Source organism: Strigops habroptila, chromosome Z (genome assembly GCF_004027225.2).
Source record: "Strigops habroptila isolate Jane chromosome Z, bStrHab1.2.pri, whole genome shotgun sequence".
In the NCBI taxonomy this organism is placed as follows: Eukaryota; Metazoa; Chordata; class Aves; order Psittaciformes; family Psittacidae; genus Strigops; species Strigops habroptila.
In genome coordinates this window covers 79,658,400-79,680,386 of record NC_044302.2, presented here as the reverse complement: position 1 = coordinate 79,680,386, position 21,987 = coordinate 79,658,400, and the positions used below count along the sequence as shown (strand labels likewise).

Genomic DNA, 21,987 nt, shown 5'->3' with positions numbered 1-21,987 from the left:
TGGAACCCAGCTTGGTACTTAAGCAATTTCACAGAAACATTCTTCACAAACTTTGGTGATAGAAGATTAGCATTTTAAAGAATAAGCTACTTTTCTGTTTTCAAAATAAGAAATTTAGGAAGGAAATAACATTTTGGTTTTGTATGCAACTTGGCAATGCCATTTCAGGAAGAGAAAAAGCAGTTGCGTGTTGCTTGTTTGTTTTCCGCTTGTGCATTTTGGCCCTTCAAAATGGTGATAAGTAGGCAAGGGAGGAGATTAGACCTGCTCTGGAAATACCTCCCTGTGTTAAGGGAGAGAGGACAGCTTCCAGGGTGCTGGAAGTAGCAAGAAGAGGAAAAAAGGAGGGAGCAAGAGGGTATCTTACAGCGTAGCAGCAGTACTGAGAGAGCAGTGAGACAAGCATGGAACAGACAGAGCTATGCCTCTGTAGCAACATAAACTTACCAGAGACAGGAGGCAACTGTGTAATGGGCTACAAACCAGCAGCTGTGTTATGTGAAATCTGAGTGCAAATTTACTGCATGCAAAGACCTATCTTCAAAGATAGAGGGAGTAGGTATTTTGATTCTGCTCTGCCTCGTCAATTAGACATTTTCCTGTTTACAAAAAGTCAGTTATTTCTTGTTCTGTTCCAGTATAGCCTGGCTTTCCTATCAGTCAGTTCTTGTGGCTTGCTCTTTAGCATGCAGGCTTTTTGGAGTACCTGTCTTATCAACCTAACTTGGTGAAGTGAGCCTAGGAATAAAAGATGTAGGAAGCATAAAGTCTGTAAGGAGCCGAGTATCAAAGTCCTTTATTGACCTAGTACTGATCATAGAGGGAGCTTGGAAAAAACATTTTAGAATAAGGCTTTCTAGGAATTAGGACCTTCAAATCTCCTTCCATTGGGGAAAAAAAAAAGGGCGGGAGGGACACACTGAATAGTTGTCACTGGCTAGTTCATATGTCATTCCACAATAGCATAAGATAGCTAAGAGAAAGTGTGTCCCTCTTACATGAAAACTTCTAATGTGTTAGGCTCTGTTACTCAGAATATCTTCGCTGTCACTATGTTCTGGCACTCTTCATATTTTAAACATACAACTTTTATTGACACTGTATTTTGTTCCTGCTGTACAACTTCTGTAAGAAAATGTTGCAGTATGCTCAATTAGTGTTTAAATGCAGCTTGCTTACCATACTATCCCCAATTTATCTAAAAACAACAGAGTTACTTGAATTAAAAGTATCTCTTTATACTTCTCCTATGATTTTCTTCTCAGTATAGAAAAGAAGAACTGTAGTCTTACCTAAAAGTTGTTAATGTAGCTTAGTGTAGCTCCTGCTGTTGAAAACTAAGACCTACTGCTGTAGCTGATTGTTTGAATACTTTTACAGTGGCAGTGTTCTTTTTCTAGTGCTTTTCACAAGCTCAGTATTTGTGCATATATACAAATGAAAATGAAGTTCAAAAGAAGTCAACAGCCCACAGTTCCAAGTCTTTGCTTTAAAAAGGCTGTTGGGTTGTGGGTAATGGTATTACAGATGAGAATTGAGGTACATAAAACCAGCTGCAGGGAGATGCTTGCATGCCATGTTCCTGAATCATAATAATTTCTGCTACTCATTGACTTTGATGAATACTAAATCAATCAGAAGGTTGGTTTTGTTTGTTATCTTTTAAGCAGAAAATATAGATTCCAACACCAGAAAAAATTTTCAGCAGTTATCAGTTCTTTTTCACTGGTAACCATTTGACTGGCAGAAATAGGCATAAGCTGAAATTCAAGAAATTCCGTTTAAACATAGAAAAAGGCTTTTTTGCATGAGGGAAGTCAAGCAGTAATTGTCTGGAGAGGTTGTGAAGTCTCCGTCTTTGGATATTCAAAACCTGACTGGACAATGCTCTTGGCATTGTTTCTTTTTGGCCCTGCTGTGAGCAGGGAAGATGGGCTGGCTGACCTTCAGGTGTCCCTTCCAACCTGCACATCTGTGAAGACAGACACTTCGTTTGATACTGGCCCTATGACTTGCAAAATTTGATTTCTTCTTTCTGGTGTTATCACCTAATTTTTATTTCTTTTTTTAAATTTGTAAAATTAAATTAATTGTCATATGCAATAGTCTATGCTTGTATACATATCGTGTCTCTGAAACTTAACAACTACATTGCCTGTCTATCTAAGAAACCCAGGACGGCTTCCTTCAGTAAACGGAATTTTATAACACGTGTAATATTTATTTGGCAGTGCCTCTGTTTCAAATTTTTTTTGTGTGGTTCTCATGGTTAAATATTACAACGTTAAATTAAAAATACAAATGGAGGTTCTTTCACGTCCTTGATGTATTTCTAATGAGGTTTTAAAATAAGTCATCTGTCGTCTTCTTTTGTTGTCTCTTCTAATGAAAATACGAACTTTCGTAGGTTCAAATTGACTTTTAAGCCATGTTCCTAGCATCAGTGAGTCAGTACTTTCCCTTTGTTTATATCAGAGATTTACTGCCCATTAACTTTGATTCTGTTTCTCTTGAGTGGCTTTACATTCCCAGAAGATTAAATTCTTGTAAATATTTTTCTCTTTGCAGTGAGGAGTTACGGAAAGAAGCGCGACAGCTGAAACGTGAACTGCTGGAAGCCAAGCAGAAAAAAGAAGAAAGAGCTCTAAAACCCAAAGAAAAGGAAGGTAAGAATACGGTTTAGGAGGTGTTATGTAGCTCTCCAGTTAACATTCCAGTTTTAAAGATTTTTAGTAGCTTTGGTTTTCATGTGGATAATTGTGGACACTGTATTGTTGAAATGTACTTTTTTTTTTTCCAAGAAAATTAATTTTCCTTAAAAATTATAGTAATGTGAGGATGTCAGTATATGAATTGTACAAGTATCATTTGCTCTTTCAAAGGAGATAGTATTTGTCCTTCCAAATGTTCTGTAGTTACAGCTGTGTAGTTGAACAAGCTTCTGGATTTTGAGTATCATGGCATATGATTAAATTCTTTGGTGAGGCCATACCTATTCTGACCCCTGACTTGAAAAGTCTTCATAACATTCTGACTTGGAAATGTACTTAAATGCAGATGGTTAACTTTGAACTCAGAGCTACTGACTTAAAACTTTTATGCATCTTTTGACACAAGTGGAACTCAAATTCAGAAACTCACTTCTTTGTCAGACAAATTTTACATTGTTTGTTTCTTGAACAATAGTTTAGCTTGATCAGCAACCATTATGGCAAAATAAAAAGTAGAGCATCTTGAACTTGTATATGAAATCAGGCACCAAATTTTACAAAGTAGTGGCTCTGAAAAAATTTTAGGAATTATACTCAATCAGTGAATGAATATAAGCTCTCATTAGCAAGATAATGAATCCTGTCACTGGCCATATAAAAAAAGAACTGCAAGCAGAAGTGTAGAAAGGTAGAGTAGTACATACATACAGGTATGATAAATTCTATCAAATAGTGCCACATATGGCAGTTGTAACACTATTACTTAAACATTATTCCTGTCCTGTTGGAACTAGATGATCTTAAGGTCCTTTCCAACCCTTACGATTCTATGATTCTATGATTCTATGATTCTGGTGCCAGTTAAGCCAGACGACTTTCTGAGGAGTATTTTGAGTAAATCCACCTTTACAGTGTCAGGTTAAAGTAATGCTTGGGCAATACTCATAGTCATTACTATGGTACAGTTTTGAAGGATACCTTTTATTCAAGGAAAGGAAGCTTATATACTAGGGTTGTTGCTTTTTTCACTTTCTTTGAAATAAATAACAGGTAGGAAAGAAACCTGTTGAAATTCTGTAGATAACAGCTAATGGTGAAAATAATCTTGATATTCTCAGGTTTCCTTTTTATGGTTGCTGTCAGAGCAGAGGAAGGGGTCTGTTCCAGTACCTGTTGAGAAAGATATATAGCAGGAAAGAACCTATTCAACAAGTCATTGGAGTGCCTAACTAAAAATTCTAAAAATAAACATGTTCTAAAATTTAAGACAAAATTAAAAAGACATTAAATGAGATGAAAATGGTGAAGGGCAAAATGATTAATGAAAATATAGTAATCGGAGATGAATGAGCAAGAAGAGTGTTGGGTTGTCTTTGGCTAGACAAACAGGAAATAAGCTTAAATGCTTGTTTTCACTCTGTATTAGCGAAGCGGTTAGTTTGATCATACAGTTGCATATGATCAGGGCATAGAAGGAAGCATCCAGGTACAGAACAAGTAACTAGAGACTACCTAGCTAAATTAGGTGCCTTAAAATTTGAACTTGATGGCATTCACTGAAGCATACTAGGGAGTTGGCTAAAGCAGTCGCAGAAACATTAGCAAAACGCTAACAAAATGCAATAAGAGAATTGTTTGTAATCAGAGTAGAAAGCAAGATTACTGGGGAATCTGTTTGTTTGTTAGATCTGGAGAAAACAGCAGATTACCTTTATTAAATTTGCAGACAAAAAAAAATATATGGGACAGGGAAAGGGAAGATGAAAGTTAAAAATAAAGAAAAATGCAAACTTACATTTGTAGTTTGTTTCCCTTCCACTAGTCCATGTTGGAGCTTTTACTGATTTGATTTGGTAACAAAAGTGTTCCCATTTTTTTTTGGTAGGATAGTTTTGTGTTGGACTGGTAGATTGCGTTAGTGCATGGAAGTTAAAAGCCAGGTTAAGGTAAACAAAATACATTTACCTTGGGAGAAAAAAGGTTATTATAATAAGTGACTTGTATGTTTCTCACAAATTATGAGTTGCACAAACACAAGACGTTAGGTAGCATTTAGGCAACTTAAATCTAGGAAACATAGTAAGTAGAAAGCTGAGAGCAGCTCAATAGTGCCATTCTATTGAAAAAAAAACTGAAGGGTCCTGTAAAACATATAAAATGGACCTTTATATGCAAGACAGACTCATTTCCTATTCGACCTTAGCAAGTCTTCAGCCTGAATCCTTTGTCCAGTTTTTGTGATTGTACTTGAAAAAAAGATACAAGGCATCTTAAGGGAGCAGAGGAGAGCAACAAGGGTAATTGATGATCTGGAAAGCATAATATTTGAAGACTGTAGGAACTGAGGCTATTTAGTTTAGAGAAGAGATTACTTTGTGAATGGGGACATATTAACCATCATCAAGAATGTTAAAGGCTACCATGGGGAGGAAATTATATCTATATCCCTGTGGAGGGGGATCTATATATTCTATATTTACTTTACTCTATGTCCCTGTGGAGAGGACAGACAATAATGGGCTTCAATTGTAGCTAAAGAGATTTAGGTTAAATGTTAATGAAAACTTCCTAAAGATAAGTATTGGAAGATATGACCTACAAAGTGGAAATTTTCAATAGCAAATCAGCGAATATTTCTTAGGACTGATGTAGAAAAGGCTGATCCTGCTTTTGGGGGGGATGGGCTTAGATGTTCTGTTTTTCAAGATTCTGTGAAGCACAGCTTAATCAAAAGAAAAGTAAAATGTGACCTGGGAGAATGTTTTGATGGAAGGAAAACCAAAACATCTTGTTAATGGTGATAGTAGTTAGGTGAAGGCATTACCAAAAGCGTTGTGTTTACCATCGCTTTGGGTGTCTTTAAATCAAGCAGTTAAAAAAAAAAGATTTGTTGTAGGTCTGCCAAAATAATTCAGTGAGGCAGTACTCTCTTTACGTTTTGCTTTCTCTTCAAATAACTTATTCTGGTTATCTAGTGAGTTATTTTGTTTATACCCTGAAAAAAGAAAGAGAACATCCTGATGATATTTTCCTTTTTGAGGAAGTCTTGCACAAAGAAATGAAATTCACCATATGATCAAAAGAAGTAAAAAAAATCTTACGGTGGTAGCAAATCAACTTTTACAAAATCCACACCCAAAGAATAAATGTAAGAACTCACCAAACGTAATTGATATGGTCTTGAGGGAGAGGAAGCTGTTTCTACACTTAGCTAGATTGAACATGTAGTGTTTAAAGGTGATGACTGATAGGCAGATGGAAGATTTACTGTGTAACTGGCATATAGTTTGGATTTTAATCCATTATAAAGGATTCTGGATTAAATATAAGAACAGCTTTAGCTAAGACATGATTTCACAACACCAGACGTTTAAAAGATATCAAAACACAATTATGAAATATCTGAATTTACTGAGCATTACCACATCATCTTTTCGTTAGACATTTAGTTGAACAATACATAAATGGTCCTCTGTCTAGCTGTGGGTGCTTATTGAGACCAGTAGCATAAAATAGCTGTAAAGTTGCCATAAATACCATGTATTTTGACAACGCCAATATAACAAATTTTAAAATGTTATAATTGAGGGAAAACATGTAAACAAAATATCCAGTTGTGATCATATTCTCTTCTGTGAATAGCTAGTTTTGCCAAAAAGGATGGCTTTGTAGGATAACCACAAATAGTCTTTGGGAAAAGGTTTTGTTTATAAATAAATAAGATTTGTAATCTCCCATTCCTGCTTCTAAGGGATTTCTCTGGTGTCTAATAAAATCCATATGTTAATAGCTACGTAAATAATCAAAACTTACCGTTTTGGTTTCCTTCATCTATGCTTCAGTGTTTTTTCTACCACTAACTCTTTTTCCAGCTCTCACTTTGGATACTTTTTTAGAGCCAGCAACAATCAAAACAGAACAAGGTAGAGATTCAAGCTGAAGTTAATTTTTTTAATCTGTCCTTGAAAGTTCAGGAGTCAGGTTGTCTTTGCTTATTTATCAGGACAACAGCTCACTTGGCAGTATTGCCAAAATTCAGACTAAGAGGGAGGAACTGTGCATTTAAATAATGGAAAGATTTTAAAATATAGGTAAGTGTCTTTTGCAGCATTTTACAGGTTACATTTTGTCTGTCATCTGAAGTCCCATTTACTGTCTTTCATAAGTAGATTATTTAGTAAGGAAGTAGATATATTTAATAAATAAACTTGTTGTCAAAATTTGTTTAGTGAGGAAGCCTTTTCGGAATCAAAAAATTATTAGAATGATCTGTGCCTTGGGATGCTTGATTCAGATTTGTGACATAAAGGAAAAACTAAGATTCTAGAAATACATTTTCGATTTCTCAGGGAAACTGAAAGTGGTTTGGTTTTCTTATTTAAAAATAAATAAAATGTATCAAACTATCAGCTACACCAGAATCCACCTAACATTCTCAGACATTAACCCTTGACGATTAAACAGCATGCTTAAATTATATTGTAATACAAAATAGTTAGGTGATGAAACTGTCTAATGTTTTGCTGTTGGCTGCCTTTGTCTCGACTTCAGCTGATGTCAGAAAGTATCAAAGTGCTGGCAGTATCAACTTGCATTTGCTAAATATCTCTTCCCATAATGCCGTCTCTCTTATTAGGTACTATGATTTATATAAAGTTTGTTAGTATGAAGTTTAAAATGGTCAATTTTCACTTCTGGTTTTTACCTGCCGCATTTTAGAAATCATTCTCCAGATGTCCTTCACCAGTCTATCTGTTTGTTGTCATTTGAATTATACAGAATATCTCATCCGTATGGAAAGAACAAGTACAGTTGCATGATAGGTACATTTCTGGTAAGGGATGAAAGAACTTGCAGACCTCAAGAATACCCAAGGAAAGTTGAAATTTTAATAGGAATTTTAAGTAAAAGGTTACATCTACATTAGTGTCTTACTGTAGACCAGATGTGCGCTTTGGATGAAGCCATGCTGGAAGGGTGCATTCCAGGGGCACACCTGATGAGCTCCAACTGGTAGTCTGAAATAGAATAGCCTCCAAAATGTACAGTGAGCATATCAGGGCCTCAGTGTAACAATTTTGCTCCTGTTTCATCATATTGTTAGGTAATGTTGAAGTACCCAAAGTTTTCCTGTCTTTAATGAATTTCAGCCGTTTAGCTAGAGGTGATCCAGAAATACAAAAGTGATCCAGAGATGACTGCCCAAAGTTTTAAACTGTTTGAGTCTGTTTGCACTTATGACAAAGCTTTTATTTTCGTCATAGTTTGTATGGAACTGAAAGCAGCTTTCTGAAGTTTGCCTTTTTTACTGTAGCCAGATGCTCATATTTTTTCTCTAAGGACTGTTGAAACATTTCAGTTCTGAATCATCAGCTTTGAAGAAGATACAGATTAAAATTGATACTATATGTTATAAAGATTAAGTAGCAGCTTCTGGCTGCTAACCTAATAATACTGCTGGTTTATGCCGATATTGAAGAAGTAATTAAAGCAGAATAATTTTATTGAGCAAAGGCCTCAACTATCTTAAGAATATTAATTGTGAAAACACTTAAGAGTTGTAAGTATTTGTAAGTATTTATAAAATTAGCATGGTACCATATCTTAAACTTCACTTTGACTGTGTAATGTTACCTCACTATATTGTAATTCATGGTTGGTGTGTTACCAAAATTGAAAAAGGACTGAGTATTTACACTGAATCTTATGACTATTGGAAAAACATTGTTAGAAAACCATTTATTCATAATCAAGAAACAAAAGTAAATGTCACTAAATACTAGATTCTAGTACAGGAAGTACTAGTTAGGAGGAGGAAGGAAAAAGTGTGGAAAATGTAACTGAAAATAAATTGTCATGTTGAAATGTTAAAATTTTATTTTTTTAGTATTAAAGGAAAATATTTTTATGCACAAACTCATAAAATAAAGAAATTTGGAAAGCCACAATAGTGAAAAAGATCTCAGGTTTGTACTAGAAAACAAACTGAACATGACTACAGACCAGTCAGTCTCACCTCTGCGCCTGGCAAAATCTTGGAGCAGATTCTCCTGGAAACCATGCTGGGGCACATGAAAAACAACGAGGTGGTTGGTGACAGCCAACATGGCTTCACTGAGGGGAAATCCTGCCTGACCAATTTGGTGGCCTTCTATGATGGGGCTACAGCACTGATGAACAGCGGCAGAGCAGTTGATGTCATCTACCTGGACTTGTGCAAAGCGTTGGACACTGTCCCACACGGCATCCTTCTCTCTAAACTGGAGAGACATCAATTTGATAGATGGACCACTCAGTGGATAAAGAACTGTCTGGATGGTCACACACAAAGAGTTGTGGTCAATGGCTCAATGTCCAGTTGGAAAACAGTAACGAGTGGTGTCCCTCAGGGATCGGTGTTGGGACCGGTCTTGTTCAACATCTTTGTCGGTGACATAGACAGTGAGATTGATGCGCCCTCAGCAAGTTTGCCGACGACACCAAGCTGTGTGGTTCGGTTGATACGCTGGAGGAAAGAGATGCCATCCAGAGGGACCTCGACATGCTTGAGAGGTGGCCGATGCCAACGTCATGAAGTTCAACAATGCAAAGTGCAAGGTCCTACACTTGGGTCGAGTCAATCCCAGGCACAGCTACAGGTTGGGCAGAGAAGAGATGCAGAGCAGCCCTGAGGAGAACCACTTGGGGGTGTTGGTCAACGAGAAACTGAACGTGAGCCGGCTTCAGTGTACGCTCACAGCCCAGAAAGCCAACCATATACTGGGCTACATCAAAAGTAGTGTGAGCAGCAGGTCGAAGGAGGTGATCCTGCCCCTCTCCTCTGCTCTTGTGAGACCTCACTTGGAGTGTTGTGTACAGTTTTGGTGTCCTCAACATAAAAAGGACATGGAGCTGTTGGAGCGAGTCCAGACGAGGGCCACGAGGACGATCAGGAGGCTGGAGCACCTCCCGTATGAAGACAAGCTGAGAAAGTTGGGGCTGTTCAGCCTGAAGAAGAGAAGGCTGCGTGGAGGCCTCATAGCAGCCTTCCAGTATCTGAAGGGGGCCTACGAGGATGCTGGGGAGGGACTCTTCCTTGGGGACTGTAGTGGTAGGACAAGGGGTAACAGGTTCAAACTTAAACAGGGCAAGTTTAGGTTAGATATAAGGAAGAAGTTCTTTACAGTGAGGGTGGTGAAGCACTGGAATGAGTTGCCCAAAGAAGTGGTAAATGCTCTATCCCTGGCGGTGTTCAAGGCCAGGTTGGATGGAGCGTTGGGTGACATAGTCTAGTGTGAGGTGTCCCTGCCCATGGCAGGGGTGTTGGAACTAGATGATCTTAAGGTCCTTTCCAATCCTAACTATCCTATGATTCTATGAATTTACTTTATTATGTGGGTGTAATTCTGTGGTCATTGCTACAAAGGCATTAACTGTAAAAGCATTGTATTATTGTAAAAAGTGTATTATTGTCCTCGGTTACAGGTATTGTACCACAAAAAAAAGATGCTGAACAATTGGATGGACAACCTCCATCCCCCGAAACTAGCAGAAGGCTGCATGAATGAATTTATTAGCAGATACTTGAAGATATGCCTAATTTCGGTAGGGAGTGGGATCGAAGGGTGGAATCTTAAGTATTTAAAGACAGTAAGTGAAAGGAATGAGGGATACCTTTACTATGAAACAGACATTTACACATGAAGAACAACAGAAGAGACTTTAGAAACACTTTAGTTTGAATATGATGAAATCTAACAGCAATAAAAAACAGTGGTTTACCTGAGCAAGTAATTTTGCCCCACAGTTAAAGCATTTATTATATCTTACTTAAGAATTTTTTGTTTATTGGCTTGAATTTTCACCAGGGCAGTAGAGCTGTCAACATGCAAGACGGTCTGCTAAATTTGTAGCAGTTTACCTATTCCCCATCAGTTTACATATAAGAAATTGCATATATTTAAAATCGACTACTATCAGGAAATTAATGTGCATGTAGAGGGAGATTTTTTCCATTGTCCTCTGCCTGTTCTCTTGGGGAATGTGGGATGGAGAGTGAGATGTGTCATGCTGTATCAGGTATGTCTATGCAGATGATGGAGACACTTGCACAGTGTCTGCCTACGCCCTGAGCTGGCTGCATTAGGAAAAAATGCTAGTTCAGAGGCTATGTAACTGCATTAATATGATTCTGTGTTTGATTAATAAACACTGCATCTCAGCCAGAACTTGTGACCATAGCAAGAGAAATTCGCTGGAGACCACAGATCTGTGAAAATAAGGCTGCTTAAGTCACACTGGACTTTTTGCAGGATCAGGGCTAATTTTGAGAGGACATTAATGAACACGTGGCAGCACGACACATCTATTTTACATTCACTTGCAGATCTTTATTAGTTTTGGTATCACATTTAATATCGCTATTTCAAATTGTTCATGCTACATACTATGCCTACCTTTTTTTTTTCCCTCGCCTGTATTCAGAGTTTAGAGTAATTAAGGAAGATTGGGGGGTGAAAATTTAAATGTTTACATTGTTTCAAGAGGACAGAGGGAAAAAAGCTAATTCCCCCTGTACAGGTTTGATTATAAGCAGCCTTCCAATTTGTGAATAAGATTGTTGATTATGCCAGACTGCTGTCAAGACCTTACTTTAAATAAGATGTTTTTCTTTTATGTGACATTTGCTGAGGTGATGCCAGAAATTACATCAAACACTATAATTTGAGTGCTGAATTACTTCAGCATTTTGAAGTACTTAATCAAATATTTGAAAAAGATACACTTTTCAAAGTTCTATAGTGTAAACCTGTGAATACGCTTCAATGAAATTTGCTTTAGACAAATACCATCTGCCCAGTTGTTTAACCATATGTTGGTTTTGAATAGTAGTAGTATTTAAGAAGTAGTACTTTAGTTTTTCTTGTTAATACAGTTTTTAAACTGTTTGATAATGTGTGGATGATGAAATTTAATTGTTACACACGAAAAAACCAGAAAAGCTACAAAATACAGAGAAACATAACATAACATAATAGCAGAGAAACATAACAACTACTGTAAAAACCAACATCCAACTGCAAGAACTCTACTGAAGGATGAAATATTTTCTGCTTTGTTTTTAGTTGTGGTATGGTAATCAAATGATTGAAGTGTTTAGCTCTCAAAATCTAGCAAGGATGCCAATTTAAGATTATCTTTTATTTCTGTTTTATTATTAAGTTTGCGTAATGTCAGTGGCACTTAAATCTTTAAGTCCTGTCTTACATGGAAAGATGCTTTCTTGAAGTCTGAAACTTTAGCAGAATTGTGCACCCTTGAGAACATCAAGAAAACAATAAAATCCAAATTTTTGTGGTTTGGGAATTATGCAGCATAAATGCATTGAGCATGAAGATTTTGCAGTATATACTGTATAGCTGCATTGTACCAAATTATGCATCTTGAATGTGTCACTTGTGCAAACCTTTATTTTCTCTTGCACTATTTACACTTTTTTCCTCATTTAATCTCATCAAATAATATCCAGCATCCCTATTCAGAATCTTCTCCGCTAAAGTGAATGCTTTTTCCTCTTGTCTGTCTGCAAAAGAGGGCAAAACCCATGCTACAAGCCAGCTTTGATTTTAGTATTAATTTTAAGCATGTGCTCAAAATCAAATGACATGAGAAAATTAAGCATTAAACACTACCAAAGTGCAGAAAAGATTCATTAGAAACTTGCATATTAAAATCTACACTGTATTACAAATCAGTGGGCTCTGCTCTTTCAAAGAAATGTTTTGAAGCACTAGGAATTACTTGTAAGATTTTACTATTTGGGTTGGCTAAATGAACTAAAAAGTTTGTTCTACAATGGTTGCTTTTTTTATTCTAGCAAACTGAAAATCCAGTAATCAGTCCAACCCTGGAAGCTCATCCTGTAAGCAAATCTATTCAGTTATGCATGGTTACTAAATATTTCCTGATTCTTACCTGGCTTGTAAGCAAACAGTGGCTCTTCAGTAACTTGGGCTGGCCAGACCTATAGTGACAGTAGCTGAACAGTAGTCAAAGGTGCAAAAAAACCCCACAGGCAGAGTTAGTCCTAAACACAAGTATATTGGAAAGTGTGTTACAAAAGGAATTAGAGATGTGTGCCCATCTACAGGAATATGATACCACTGACATCACGGAAACGTGGTAGGATGGCTCTTATGACTGGAGCGTTGGAATGGAAGGTTATAGGCTCTTTAGGAAAGACAGACCAGGCAGATGGGGAGGGAGTGTAGCTATTTATGCCAATGACAGGCTGGAGAGTATGAAACTCTGCCTGGGGACTGGTGATGGGCCAACTGAGAGCTTATGGGTCAGGGTCAGAGAGAGAACTGCGATGGGAACGTTACTGCGGGGGTCAGCTACAGGCCACTCAGTCAGAAGGACTCTGTGGATGAAGCCCTCTATAGACAGACGGGAGCAGCCTCACACTTGCAGGCCCTTGTCCTCATGGGGGACGTCACCCACCCTGATATCTGCTGGAGGGACGGTACGGCCCAGCACAAGCAATCCAGGAGGTTCCTCGATTGTGTGGAAGACAACTTCCTCTTGCAAGTAATAGAGGAGCTGACAAGGAGAAGTTCCATGCTTGACCTCGTGCTCACCAAAAGGGAGGGGCTGGTTGGGAATGTGATGCTCCAGGGCAGCGTTGGCTGCAGTGATCATGAGATGGTGGAGTTCAAGATCCTCAGGGCAGTGAGGAGGGCACACAGCAAGCTCACTGCCCTGGACTGCAAGAGAGCAGACTTCGGCCTCTTCAGGAACCTGCTCAGTAAGGTCCCATGGGATAAAGCCCTAGAGGGCAGGGGAGCTTGAAAATACTGCTTGATATTCAAGGATCACCTGCTCCAAGCTCAGGAGTGCTGTGTCCCAGCAAGAAGAAAACGGGATTGGAAGGCCAGGAGGCCTCCATGGATGGATAAGGAGCTGCTGAGAAAACTTAGAAGGAAAAAAGAAGCTTGTAAAAGGTGGAAGCAAGGACAGGCAGCCTGGGAAGAATACAGGGACATTGTCTGGGGAGCTAGGAATCAGGTCAGGAAAGCTAAGGCCCAGTTAGAGTTGAGTCTGACCAGGGATGTCAAGAGTAACAGGAAGAGCTTCTATAGGTATGTTGCCACCAAAATGATGTCTAGGGATAAAGTGGGCCCTCTCCAGAAGGAAACAGGGGAACTGACTACCCTGGATTTGGAGACGGCTGAGGTTCTCAATGACTTTTTTGCCTCAGCCTTCACTGCTAGATGTTCTGGCCATGCTGCTCAAGTTTTGAAAGACAAATGCAGGGTCTACGAGAATGACGACCTTAGGCCCATTGTAGAAGAGGATCAGGTTCGAGATCAACTTAGGAACCTGAATGTGCACAAGTCCATGGGACCTGATGAAAGCCATCCTTGGGTCCTGAAGGAGCTTGCGAACAAGGTTGCTAAACCACTGTCCATCCTATTTGAAAAATCGTGGCAGTCAGGTGAAGTTCTCCATGAGTGGAAAAAAGGAAATATAACCCCCATTTTCAAGAAAGGGAAAATGGAAGACCCAGGGAACTACAGGGCAGTCAGTCTCACCTCTGTGCCTGGCAAAATCTTGGAGCAGATTCTCCTGGAAACCATGCTGGGGCACATGAAAAACAACGAGGTGGTTGGTGACAGCCAACATGGCTTCACTGAGGGGAAATCCTGCCTGACCAATTTGGTGGCCTTCTATGATGGGGCTACAGCACTGATGAACAGCGGCAGAGCAGTTGATGTCATCTACCTGGACTTGTGCAAAGCGTTGGACACTGTCCCACACGGCATCCTTCTCTCTAAACTGGAGAGACATCAATTTGATAGATGGACCACTCAGTGGATAAAGAACTGTCTGGATGGTCACACACAAAGAGTTGTGGTCAATGGCTCAATGTCCAGTTGGAAAACAGTAACGAGTGGTGTCCCTCAGGGATCGGTGTTGGGACCGGTCTTGTTCAACATCTTTGTCGGTGACATAGACAGTGAGATTGATGCGCCCTCAGCAAGTTTGCCGACGACACCAAGCTGTGTGGTTCGGTTGATACGCTGGAGGAAAGAGATGCCATCCAGAGGGACCTCGACATGCTTGAGAGGTGGCCGATGCCAACGTCATGAAGTTCAACAATGCAAAGTGCAAGGTCCTACACTTGGGTCGAGTCAATCCCAGGCACAGCTACAGGTTGGGCAGAGAAGAGATGCAGAGCAGCCCTGAGGAGAACCACTTGGGGGTGTTGGTCAACGAGAAACTGAACGTGAGCCGGCTTCAGTGTACGCTCACAGCCCAGAAAGCCAACCATATACTGGGCTACATCAAAAGTAGTGTGAGCAGCAGGTCGAAGGAGGTGATCCTGCCCCTCTCCTCTGCTCTTGTGAGACCTCACTTGGAGTGTTGTGTACAGTTTTGGTGTCCTCAACATAAAAAGGACATGGAGCTGTTGGAGCGAGTCCAGACGAGGGCCACGAGGACGATCAGGAGGCTGGAGCACCTCCCGTATGAAGACAAGCTGAGAAAGTTGGGGCTGTTCAGCCTGAAGAAGAGAAGGCTGCGTGGAGGCCTCATAGCAGCCTTCCAGTATCTGAAGGGGGCCTGTAAGGATGCTGGAGGGGGCTCTTCATCAGGGACTGTAGCAATAGGACAAAGGGTAATGGGTTTCAACTTAAACAGGGCAAGTTTAGGTTAGATATAAGGAAGAAGTTCTTTACAGTGAGGGTGGTGAAGCACTGGAATGAGTTGCCCAAACAAGTGTTAAATGCTCTAACCCCAGCAGTGTTCAAGGCCAGGTTGGATGGAGCGTTGGGTGACATGGTCTAGTGTGAGGTGTCCCTGCCCATGGCAGGGGTGTTGGAACTAGATGATCTTAAGGTCCTTTCCAACCCAAACCATTCTATGATTCTAAAAATTCTTTCAAGCATAACATCATCTTGTATTTTCTATTATGTTCATTTTTATATTACTTTACTGTAAAGTAATATTTTTATTTTCTTAGACATAGTTTTTAATGCTTCCTGGATATTAAAATATCCAGTAATTTTTTTTTTTCCTGAAAGAAGTGTGTTATCTGTCTTAGATCTTGATTATAGAAAGTGGCTTTACATTCTCCATCTGTCACTTCTAATAGGAATTCCATTTTAATTCATGAAATATTAAGGCATATGAGAATTTATTTTGTATTTCATAAGGGTTTTATTTGTTTTGGAACAAAAATAGTTTTTCTTTTCAAGATCTCAATCTTATTAAGATTTTTTAAACCAGTACTGCGTATCTCTATAATTCCAGAAGAATGCAATATAAACTGAATATTGATGAATAGCTGAAAGTGGAATGTACTGCACAAATACAGGAATGTGGTTTAGATGTTTTATTTTAATGCACAAAAACATTCACTCATAACTTAAGGAGTTGTTCAGGGTTTTTCAGCTTTTTTGTTTTCTCCTTTGGTATTTAGTTTAGCTGTTTCATGTATTTCTTGAAATTTTCCAGTAGGTCTTTTATCACATGTGTCATGTGAGTTGCTAAAGAATGCTTTTGAGGTACTGACAAAAGTTAATGAGTCCACCACATTTCAAACATGTGGAAACTCTGCTAAATAAACTGGGGTGCCTTTTCCTACCGATTTCTTTGTACATTCTCCTTGTTATCTCAGTTCTGCATGAACTCATGAGGATATATGCAAAGTGCATTTTAACAGTTAATGGGATTACTTCTGTGAAGTTCAGCGTATCAGGAATGTTTTGTAATGCAAGATACTTAAGTCTATTTGTGTAAAAATCTTCATGCTAGCTGTACATCATCAAAGAAAAAACATAAACCAAAATTCTTTCACTGGTCCTTGTCAGCACTGTAGGGTCTTTCTTTTTTATAGTGACATTAAACCATGCATTTTTCTCTGTCATAATACGATTGTTTCTACCATTCTGAAGATCAGTGTGTTTCTGTTAATACTTTCAGCAAACTACTTCTTTTTCCAACAAATGTTTTATGCGCAGCTTCATTATCTCTTTCTTAAAAAGAAGAAACAAGATCTCTAGATTTTATATGGATTCTATCCTTTGTTACAAGGACAGTCATTATTACAAGGTTTGTCAAGACTGATACAAATAACAAAATAATAAAATAACAAATTTCATTCTGTGGAAACTTGTATGCATACTGTCAGAAGTACCTTTGTCTCAAATTGTACCTTATCTGTGCCACAATTGGTGTACATGCTAAGCAAAAGTTACCCCATCTACAATGCTAGAAATAAAGCTCAGCCTTTAAGGCCAATATGAATGTGTGCATAAGCAGTGATAGTACTCTTCTAACCTGCAGACCTAGAACTCATACTTCTTGGTTTTCAGAAAGTGTAAAATAAAGTTCCGTTGTAGTTTCTGAAATAGAGCCTGTCTGATGCAACTTTCGTTGAGTGTTTATTATGATATTAAATTTACCAGGTGTTTTAGGAATTAAGCTTAAAACTGTCAAGCTTTCTCTTCTGCTCCACTTCCTATTTAGAGGTTGATCCAAAACCATCCAGGCTGCCATTCAGTTCAGTTCAACACCCTTGGATCAAGTTATCATGTCTTTGTTATACTTCTGCAGCTTTGTAGTTAAAAATTGACATCATTTGAACTGTTTCTAATTTAAGTATGAGCAAAATAAAACCTTCTGTATATTGGGTTTTTTAATCAATCTTCCTTTCTGGTTTAAAGACTTAGGACTCTTCTCCTTAGTTTCAGGCTATCACTGGAAACCATGTCCCAAAAACAAAATTTTAGCTTAGATTACACCATCAGGTTGGCATATGTTACTCCTTAAAGGGATTTTTTAGGATGGAGGAATCTATCTGAAAAAAAAATAAATTACTTAAATGGTAAAGTTTTTGTCACAGTAAGAGGAAGGATCTCTTGCCAGTAACTTAAGCTAGCTGAGTTAAGTAGCAATGTACTTACAAATTCTTTAACTAGGATGAAGTGTATTTTCAATAAGGAAGGTTGTATTTTTCCTTTTTTTTTTCTTTTCCCCCTCATCTTCCTTACTGACAGGATGTACACAACTTGTGCAAACTAGGAGAAAAAATCTTTCTTTGCCTGATCCTATTTACACTTTGTGATGGGTGAGAAGCCTCTAGGGCACAAGTGTGCAAGACCCCTCTTACTTTACCTAGCATCTTCTGCATCCTGCAATACTTAAATTCACTGCTGTGCATCCGTGTCATGTTTGATTCAGTTTTGTCTAAATAAATCCTCTTACTTAAGGAGTTAGGAGCTTAAACATTTTCATACTGGTGTAATGAGCCTTACACTTTTGCTGGATCAGCAAGCTGGAACTATGTTTGTCGAACTTGACGTGAAGGTCAAGTCCATCATAGAGTGCTTTGGATCATCTTTTTCCAACTCTACTGCAAAAGATTTGGAGGTGTTCTGGGATGATGACTAGGAGATATGAAGTAGTAGCTGGCAGTCTATTTTTACATTTTAAAAGGATTTTTAAATTTTTAATGTGTTCTTCCCACCAAAAAATCTCTCTTCCAGATGTTTTCTTCTGCTTGCTAGTTACCTGAGTTTATTCGTGCAGACATGAAATAATTTTATCAAAGAATTGCTACTTAGCAAAAAAATGTTTTATTTATGTTTTAAAAAAAAAAGATACTGTGGGTTTGAAATGATTGTTCGGAGTTTTCAAAAGTTTTAAAATGTGCTAGAAGCCCATTGACTTAGGGGCTCTTGAAAATCCTTCCTGTTGTATTACTTGCTTTTAATATGAAGTAATAGACTGTAAGGCCTCATGGAGAAACAAGCATGTGTTTAAGTTATTTTAATGAAAGGTGCAGAAACATGATGCATACAAGTGCATAACTGGTTTAGTTGACTCACTGTGAAGTTAGTTCAGGTGTATCCAATTATCTTTTGTCTGACTTATGAAAAGGCTTTCCTAGGAGGCAGAGAGGATGAAGTTGGGGATTAGAAAAACTCTGACAGGCGAAGACCTAAGAAAACAATAATCTAGAGAGAAGGCTTAAACTGAAATTTAAATTATTTATGTTAACAGTAAGTGACAACCATATGAGCATGATAAAAATACACAAACACACAACTGCAGGGAAATTAAACCTATTTGTATGAGAATTATATTTGAGCTGCACTAGATTAAACTAAAACCTTAGTCAAAAGACATGTATGACTGAGGATCACATCTTTAAATCAGCGTATATGTATCGAAGGTTGGATCAAAGGTTTAAATGTTTATGGCCAGCTTGAGACTTGCATTTTCATAAGTTTACAAGAATACTCTTCACAGTTCTTTCGTATGTCATGCATGGTGCATTATTGGGTAAATGGGATTCATTTCAAAGGAGCCTTTAAATAAATGTCACCTGGAAGTTTGTTTTCTATAAGAAAGTAGGTGGTTTTGTAGTTCAAGTTATTTGTCTAGAGGCTAAATGTTAGTAAAACAAGGCAGTATGTTGTTTCCACACAGTCAACAAGTCTGATTTGATACATTTATGCAAAAATTCGTGTTTTGTCTTCACAAGGCGTTGGTCTTGAATTAAGAATGGAGTTTCTTATTAGTAGAAGAGACAGAGGTAATTGGGGGGGAAATGGAGCTGAGCCATTATGATTTGTAGTTTTATACTGTACTTTGTTACTCTCTTCAGTTCATCTGATGTTATGCTACATGAGATTTTATGGCAGATTTTATTTCATTAATTCAGCTGTTTAGTCATCCCTAAATGTGTATATGTATTTATCTTTTTTGGTCATTCTGGACGATGGTTTTTTTCTTTCTTTATCTTGCTGTAATCCTCTGTTCTTGATTATATCCCACATGTCAGCTGGAAAACAGGAAAGGTATTGTGTATGTTTGTATATTTGGCTGTTTTCCCTGATAGTCTTTAAATACATACATGCAACATATAAATTAGGATAAAAAGGAAATAATATATTTCATTTGTGGAAATATATAAAAAATGTTTTATATGTGGATATACCATTACAGATGTATTTCTCTTTATTAGGAAATTCTATGTTTATAAACCTTATAAAAACTTTAGGTGAGAGAGAAATTTTGTTTGGAATCAGAAATTTTCTCTGTATAGCTGTCAGCAGTTATCTAAAAAACCCATTATACAGAGTTTACAGTTCATCAGGCTGTATATCCTGAAACTTGATGAAACAATTTCCTCCATAAATATTTTCTGTTCATCATTTGCAGTTGACATCTGGAGGTTTTATTCTTCTGTTCCTTATCAGGAATAACAATCCTGTAAATATGTGTAAATAAATTTCAAGTATACTAAATCAATATGCGAAATGTCTTAATGTGACAGGATAGTGTTGATCACTCTTCAAATAAAGTTTTTACCCTGTTAAATTCTTGATTTGTCATGGCAGTGTATATTCTGCAGAGAAGAAACTCTTAAAAAAAACAAAGGAGAGTAGCTGTCGACTAGTCCAGGTATTACTGTGTTGCTGTAGAGTTTTTTTCCTGATTGACAAGATGGACTTTGTTTAAAGTGAAAATGTTATGGGTTTTTTCTTTATTGCAAGATCAAGGATTTGATTTGTGGTTACTTCAGCCTACAAAACAGGAGGACTGTGAATTTGTCTGTAGGCAAGAGTTGTTTGTATTTGTCTCTGCTGCAACAAAAAGTCTCATAATCCTAATATATGTAACAGTTCGGCTGCTCTATCAAAGATCTTCAGAAATTAAGGTAAAGTTGTGAAAGGAATTTCAGCAGTTTTCATTTCTCATCTTAACATCAGAATTTTTATTGCTGTTACCCTGCTTTCCCTGGCTCCATAGTAAAATAAAATTGAAACAAATTTTTGGACTCATCAGCTGCCCAGTACAGTGTTGTGTTTTTCATTTCAGCAAGCAGCAAATCATTCCACTTGCTGAGAAAGCAATACAACGGAAACATTTTATGCAAGAGTTCTGCTTGGTATTTCAGAAGTCACAAATTATCTCCAAAATGATACTAAACCATAAAACCTAATTTAGTTTATTTAACCAAATACGTTTTCTTATTCAGAGGAGGAACCTGCTGCAAACAGTGTTGTTGAAGAATACCTTCAGGAGAAGAGAAAATATGAAGACAAACGGAAGCAGCAGCCAAAGAAAGGGGTTTCTCGTGAAGATCAGGTAACAGTTGGAAAACCTGGGAGAAAAAAATCCAGAAAAAGTTCAGAAAAAGTTTCTCTCTTCATCTGTGTAAAAATAAAGTTATAAAATCCATTATAGAATCATAGAAGAGTTTAGGGTTGGAAAGGACCTTAAGATCATCTAGTTCCAACCCCCCTACCATTATGTTTAATTTTCCTTTCAAAGAATCTTATTATTTGTAAAAATGGGTATGTAATCTTTGATCCCCTATTCTGGTTACCCAGATAGACAGGTAAGTGGGGTTTCAATGTGTATTTGAAAGTGCTATCAGTTTAGTCACTAGAATCTTGCAAAAGGAAATGCTACCCACACAGACATATCCTTGATTACATGTACAAGAGTTTTGCATTTATATACAGTGCTTTCCTTGGCTCAGCACCGTGCCATGACATTGGGACAGAAGTTTGCATACTTGGCATCTGTCCAAGCTGGGTTTTTTAGCATTTTAAAATATGCTTAAAGATATTAAATCCATCCATACCTTTTGGTGTTCTGAAATGAGCAAAGAAATAGTTTTTAAGTGTACTGTGAAAAGAATACCTTTTTTAAATATAATGAAAATTATTCTTCAAAAGGAGTTACGATGTGTGTAGGCTTCAGTCTGCAAATATGAGCAAAGTTAAATTTTACATAAATATTTGTTTTTTTCTAAAATAGGAATGTTTGGAACTGTTAAATATATGAAACTGCCTGAGAAATGGAAAATACCATTAATTTAAAATCTGTGCAGTACATCAAACACATTGGTTTATAAGTGCATGTCAATTCAGCTATGGAGATGTTCATATTCAACTCTAAAAGCTAGAAGAGGTTGGAAACTCGAGGCTTAGTAACTTCAAAAGAATGGTTGGCAAACCTTTATACATGCGGCAAGTGGATTTAGCTCTAAACTAAAAGTTTATGGAAACTTTGTACATTCAAAAGCCCATTAGCTTTGAATCAAAGAGTACTAAACCTCTGTTGGCAATGTGGATCAAGGGTCTTAAAACCACTTCTAATGAATTTATATCAGTCCTGTCCTGGACTTCGCAGGAAAACAAGATGAGATGACAGGGATGTATATTTTAGTAGATCTTAATTTTTATTTATGTAACCCTGCTGGGAACTGTTCAAC

General features: G+C 37.6%; 1 protein-coding gene across 3 annotated transcripts in view; it reads left to right on the top strand.

The window, feature by feature from the left end:
• CWC27 (CWC27 spliceosome associated cyclophilin) overlaps positions 1–21,987 on the top strand; it is a 132,969-nt gene that overhangs the window by 81,339 nt on the left and 29,643 nt on the right. For all 3 annotated transcript variants that reach the window (XR_003989301.1, XM_030471101.1, XM_030471100.1), the window contains exons 11-12: positions 2,569–2,666; positions 20,743–20,852. Coding sequence is in view for 2 of the 3 variants with exons in the window: in XM_030471101.1 (XP_030326961.1) it covers positions 2,569–2,666; positions 20,743–20,852 (208 nt within the window). In the remaining variant the exon portion in view is untranslated. The remainder of the gene's footprint in view (positions 1–2,568; positions 2,667–20,742; positions 20,853–21,987) is intronic.